The sequence below is a fragment of the Ailuropoda melanoleuca genome, chromosome 13 (genome assembly GCF_002007445.2).
Source record: "Ailuropoda melanoleuca isolate Jingjing chromosome 13, ASM200744v2, whole genome shotgun sequence".
Classification (NCBI taxonomy): domain Eukaryota; kingdom Metazoa; phylum Chordata; class Mammalia; order Carnivora; family Ursidae; genus Ailuropoda; species Ailuropoda melanoleuca.
Genome location: NC_048230.1, coordinates 25,361,572 through 25,367,485, shown reverse-complemented (window position 1 = coordinate 25,367,485; position 5,914 = coordinate 25,361,572). Strand labels below are relative to the sequence as shown.

At 43.9% G+C, this 5,914-nt stretch overlaps 2 protein-coding genes across 2 annotated transcripts in view; both read left to right on the top strand.

Moving 5' to 3' along the window:
* Positions 1–3,498: 3,498 nt before the first annotated feature.
* LOC100463668 (keratin-associated protein 17-1) lies at positions 3,499–4,298 on the top strand. Its single transcript, XM_011228592.3, has one exon. It carries the CDS (start codon positions 3,535–3,537, stop codon positions 3,883–3,885), a length of 351 nt encoding a protein of 116 aa, XP_011226894.2. The 5' UTR covers positions 3,499–3,534; the 3' UTR covers positions 3,886–4,298.
* Positions 4,299–5,808: 1,510 nt separating this feature from the next.
* LOC100474721 (keratin-associated protein 16-1) overlaps positions 5,809–5,914 on the top strand; it is a 1,750-nt gene continuing 1,644 nt past the window's right edge. The window contains exon 1 of the mRNA XM_034640684.1: positions 5,809–5,816. Within this exon, the coding sequence (XP_034496575.1) occupies positions 5,809–5,816 (8 nt within the window). The remainder of the gene's footprint in view (positions 5,817–5,914) is intronic.

Genomic DNA, 5,914 nt, shown 5'->3' with positions numbered 1-5,914 from the left:
AGAGAACTATGTGCTTTTCAGGGGATGCCCGCTGGGAACCAACTGCCACTCTCCTTAATGCTGTGATATTGTCCAAGCCCCACAAAACTCAGATGCCATTTCCAGATGAAGGATGGGGAGGGAGAGATTCTGAACGATTTCTGAGTTTATATAGAACTGACTTTTCTTCCCCCATAAGCTAGAATGAAAGTTGGAAATAGGCGTAAGAAGTCTTAGTGAAAAATAGTTACTGTATTTTTAACATGCCTTGGAACATAGACTTAGAAATTTGTATCTGATACATATATACTTATATGTGTATATGTGTATATATAGCTACCTACAGTCATATCAATATTTATATGCAAATCTTTAGAAAAAGTGCTAAAAAGGGAAATGAGAATATTAGCAGGATATCTTTGTTGGGGGGTTATAGATGATTTTTATTTTCTTGCTTTTAATTTTTTGTATTTTCCAGAAATTCCACAATAAGCAGGTATGAAATTCATAATGTAAACATTATTATTATTACTTCATTACAGCATCAAAAGCTAATGATGATCTGCAAAAATATTTATAAATCATAATACAGACCAAGCTTTCATTTTCTATTTCACAAAGCATTCCTATCAACTAAAGTAAAAAGACCAACAATCCAACAGAAAAATGGACAATGGATATAAAAAGATAATTTAGAGAAGAAGGAACATAAATAGAAATTTAAGCATATGAAACATTGCTTAATTTCATTCACAATAATAGAAATGCAATTTAAAATGATTGTCAGATCCTATCTTTCTTCTATCAGATTGGCAAGATCACAAACTTTGATTACATGTTGTATTGGTGAAGTTTGAGGAGACAGGGCCTCTCACAGATTGCTGATGGGAGTGTAAGTCTTACAACCTTTGTAAAGGGTGACTTGGCAATATCCATCAAAATTACAAATGAAAAAGCTCAATGACCCTGCAATTTCTTTTCCAACAGTTTATGGGAGGGATGTAGAAAGAGACGTGTAAGTGCACAGATACATAATAGCGAAATATTTAAAATTAAAAGTTCATAATAGCAAGATATTGGAAATATTAGAAACAAATGTCTTTCAATAGAGAATTGGTTAAATTATCAACACAATACACCGCTATGAAGAACTTTTTAATATACTGATATGGAATGAGCTCTGAGATACCGCGTTAAAAGGAAAAAAAGAGTTAAAACCAGTGTGTATATTATGTTACCATTACACCTACTATCATATGTTATGAACAAAAATATATCTATACATGTATGTTTTTCTTGTATATAAATAATAGCGAATGTTTATCAAATAACGTGACCAATACACTGTTCTAAGTGCTTTATATAACTCATTTAATCTTGAGAACAGCCTATGAGATTGGCACTATTATTATCATAATTAGCACTTCATAGATGAGGAAATTCAGGTGCAGAGGGGTGAAGTGAGATTGGGAGCAGAGGGGAGGGTGGGGGGTGAGAGGTGAGAGAATTGACTGTGGACACAGAAAGAGGAGAGACTTTTCACTGCACACCTTTTGGTGCCTTTCTTATGTGAATGCATCACCTATCATTACAAAGAATGAGGGGCGCCTGGCGGGCTCAGTCCGCTAAGCCTCTGACTCTTGATTTTAGCTCAGGTCATGATCTCAGGGTCGTGAGATCGAGCCCGGTATGGGGATCCATGCTCAGCGGGGAGGGAGTCTGTTTGAGATTCTCCCTCTCCTAGCACTTTCACTTCCTTTCTTTCTAAAATAAATAAATAAATCTTAAAAAAAAAAAAAAAGAAAGGATGTATCTGTCACAGACTTCACTGTATTACACTTACCCAGAGGGGTCCATCCGTGGATGTGGAGTGATGAGAGCAACATGGGACCAGGAAACAGAACATCTGGGCTATGAATCTATTATTAATGTGTCCTCTCTGGGCCTTGGTATCAACTTCTGCAGAAAAAAAAAAAGGCTTGGGGATGGCATTAAATTATATCAGTGTTTCCTAATCTGAATTTGAGTCATCTGGGAAACTTTAAAATATATGGTTTCTCAAGCTACCATGAATACATATTCTGATTTAACAGGACTGGGGTACAGGTTGGGGGTTCTGCATTTTTTTGAAGGCCCCTGCCTTAGGCAATTCTGATGCAAAATCAGGTTAGAGACCCTGGACCACAGGATCTCTTCCTCCCAGTTCTAAATTTCCACATCCTGGGAATTACTGAGCATCCTATCAGAGCCAAGCAACCCATCATCTGCCCTCTGTCCATCCAGCCCATCTCAGAGGCTGCCCTATCTCCAGGGCCATCTAAAAAGAAAATGCAAATTAAAACAGAAGGGCGGTGTCTCTTGATCCAGATCTCCATTCCTACTGCCATCTTCCATCCCCACCTCCCACTCCACCACTTCTCTGGGTGCTGCCTTCCAAAGGTAGAGCCCTAGTCTCCAGGGCTGCCATTACCATTCCAAGAGTATGACAAGGTACCAAACCCAACACGGAGATAGGAATTTTGACCCGCCTCAGAATTTACACACGGACCTGAATCCTCTGTGGATTCTCGCCTCTTTCCAAAGGCATTTTGTTCCCCTCGGTGGTACTCTGGGTGTCTCCTACCCTAATCCCTCCTTCTGCCAGATGGTATATAAAGTAGGAGCTCTTAAAAAAAAAGTGCCCAACATTCCCATTATCATGTGATGTTTTGAATATTCAATGATCTTTCTTCCTTCTTTTCTTTCCCCTTCCTCCCCCTCCCTCCCCTCATCTCCTTCCATCAAGGAAAGCGTTCCAACCACTGCTCTTTCCGCCCACCTAGAGAGGAGTGTGAGTATTCAGTTCACCAGGAGGTCCAGGGAGAACGTGGCTCCCACCTCTTGCAGTTTTATGATGAGTCTCTTTCCTTTTCACAAGGCAGTTATTAATCATGACTGATGCTCACTGACCAAGCCCAAACAATTGTGTGGCACACTCCACATACCACACACAGTCACAAGTGTTTGCCTTGCTCACACTGGCTGGCATGAGGACGCCATTCCCGCCTGGGAGGAGCCACAGGACCAGACCTTGTACAGCAGCCTCTGCCTTCGGTAGGAGGCACGGGTCATCCAGCCTTTAGCCTTCTGATTTTCCAGGATGAGCGCTCATGATGAAAGGGGTCGGCTGCCAACGTGCCACCAGGGAGATGTGGAAGGGGAGCACCCATTCCAGAGCCAGAGGCCCTGGCTCTCTCCAACCTGGGTTAATGATGGCTGGCCCGAGTTTGGCCATGATGACAGGTCTTTTCGGAGATGTATTTTTACCCTCTGGACAAATAGCAGTTGGGCCGAGTGGGGCTTTTTTATGAGTTGAGGTACTCAGAGCTGGAAAATAAACAGGCAGCTAATGAAACGTTCTTATGGAAACTGGCATAAATAATAACAAAGGAAACATCCTGTCCTCTGTGCCAACACCCTCCAGTGAGGGGCTATAAAAGCTGCTGGCCACTGGCCACTGTCAGAAGTGGGGAACTCCGGCCGCGCTCCTGACCTGCCACCTGACCCGCCGGGACCATGGGGTGCTGCCCAGGGGACTGCTTCACCTGCTGCCCTCAAGACCAAGACTGTTGTGAAGTGTGCTGCTGCCAGCCCGCCTGCTGTGGCTGCTGCGGCCCCTGCTGCGCGTCCTGCTGCGGCTCCTGCTGTGGCTGCGGGGGCTCTGGAGGCGGCTCTGGAGGCGGAGGCTTCGGAGGCGGAGGCTTCGGGAGCGGGAGCGGCTGCTGCGGGAGCGGCTGCTGCGGCTCTGGCTGCGGCTCTGGCTGCGGGGGCTGCGGGAGCGGCTGCTGTGGGTCCAGCTGCTGCGGCCCGTCGGGGTGCTGCGGCCCGGTCTGCTGCCAGCCTACGCCTGTTTGCGAGACCAAGTGAAGCCCTCCACCCGCTCCTCGGAGGTGGCCCAAGCAAAGCCTCCACCTGCCGCAGGTGGAGAGACTCCTTGTCTCCAGGACATTCCTGGCTCCCAAGACAGCGTCCTGCCTCCGTGTTATTTGTAGACGAGGGCCTGTTCTCCATCGCCTGCCCTGGTGTTTCAAGGCCCTGAGAATAAGAGCCATATGCTGGTGAGAAATGGAAACTGGGTCCCATCCAAAGTGATCCCCGAAGCTCGCAGGGTGAATCCCCATTGCTTTATTTTCATGGACTTAAGTGTCTTGTCACTGTAAGGTATCCTCTTACTTAAGGTGGCTTTGGGACTGACTTTCCTCCTCAGCTTTCTGCTGCTTTTGAGTGCAAAAATTTCTCTTTGTTAACTTAATAAATTGGAGCTTGCTGGCATAACCAAATTAGTTCTCCTGCCTCTTCCTTGGCTCCCTCTTGGGCATTGGGCCAGGAAAATTTACTCTGGCACCCACCATTGGGTTTTCGAAATGTGGTTTGTGGACCAGAATCCCCTTGTATCAGAATCACCTGGGGGCTAGTTAAAATAGAGATTCTGGAGCCTTCCCGGAGACAGGCAGAGTTAGAATCCACAGGGGTGTGGCCTGGCAATCCGTATATTTTAAATGAGAACCCCAGATGCAGATTAAAGCTTCCATGTGCTCCCTGAGATTCACTTGGGGAGGTTTTAAAAATACAGAGTCTTAAGCTTCACCATTAGAGATCTTATCCATTAGCTCCAGGGTGGCGGCCTTGGGACCTGCATTTTTAGAATGCAGTAAATGGTAAACCTTGAGGCTGGCCAAGGTTTAATCTTGAGCAAGGAGCATGGCTTCCTTCAGCTGTAGAGCTCTCCAAGAACGGTTCTGCAGGAGGGCTGCAGATCTGGTCAGAACTTTCTGGCAAAGTCGAGAAGAGGCTTTGGTAAAACAAGCTTGATTTGGAAAGGAAGAGATTCCTGTGGCAGAACTTTGTGAACGCAGTGCTTACGGATGTTCTGGGAATACCTCTTTCTTCTAGCCAAATGCTTTGGCAACGTCTTCCTCTTCTGGGTTAGGTTTTCTTGTCCTGAAACCAGCTGTATTTCTTCTGCTTCAGTCCCAGGGATGAGAGGGGTGAGTGCCCATCTGCTGGGTGGGGGGGGTGCTAAGCCAGGTGTGTGTGAGTCCGGCTGGAAGGTTAAAATTCAGAAGATAGTTGGTTCAACTTCTTGTTGAACATGATCTTAAGCTACATGTGCAATAAAATTTGTTTTGCTCTTGCCTTGGGAGAACAATATTTTTTTTATTCCTGCAAAGCAATGTTTCATTCAACACACAAGCAAAAATATATTTTTTGATTATAAGCATGGCAATGATCTTTAAAAATACGAAAAATTACGGAAAAACATGAAGAAGGACTAACAGCCACCTGGATTCTCCACTTCAACTTCAGCATTTATTACTGACGTAGATGTTTCCAGACTCCTTTCTAAGCATATTTACAGATAATACCGGGATTATACTATCTTTATATTTTTGCCTTTGAAAACTTTGTTTTTCGTAAACCAACTTTATTAAGGTATACTTTATATATAATAAAGTTCACACAATTGTAATGTGCAGTTTGATGAGATTTGACAATTGTATATACAAGCTATAGAACCTGCCATCATCCCTCAAATTCTCCAGTGCCCCATTTGTAGGCAATCCTCCCCACCCCTGATCCCAGCCTCGGGCAACCATCAATCTTTCTGCCACTGTAAATTTTACCATTTCTAGAATCTCCTGTAAATGAAATCATACAGTGTGAACTCTTTTCCACTTAGAATAACATTATGTATATTCATCCATGTTTCAGATATCAATAGTTCATCCCTTGTTGTTAAATATTATTACATTGTATGAATAAAGTATATGAAAAAATATTCAACAACCGATGGGAATGTGGGTTGTCTCCAGTTTTTGGCTCTTATGAAGAAAGCTGCTATGAATATTCATGTATAAATTTTTGGGTGGACATATGTTTTCATTTATTTTGGATA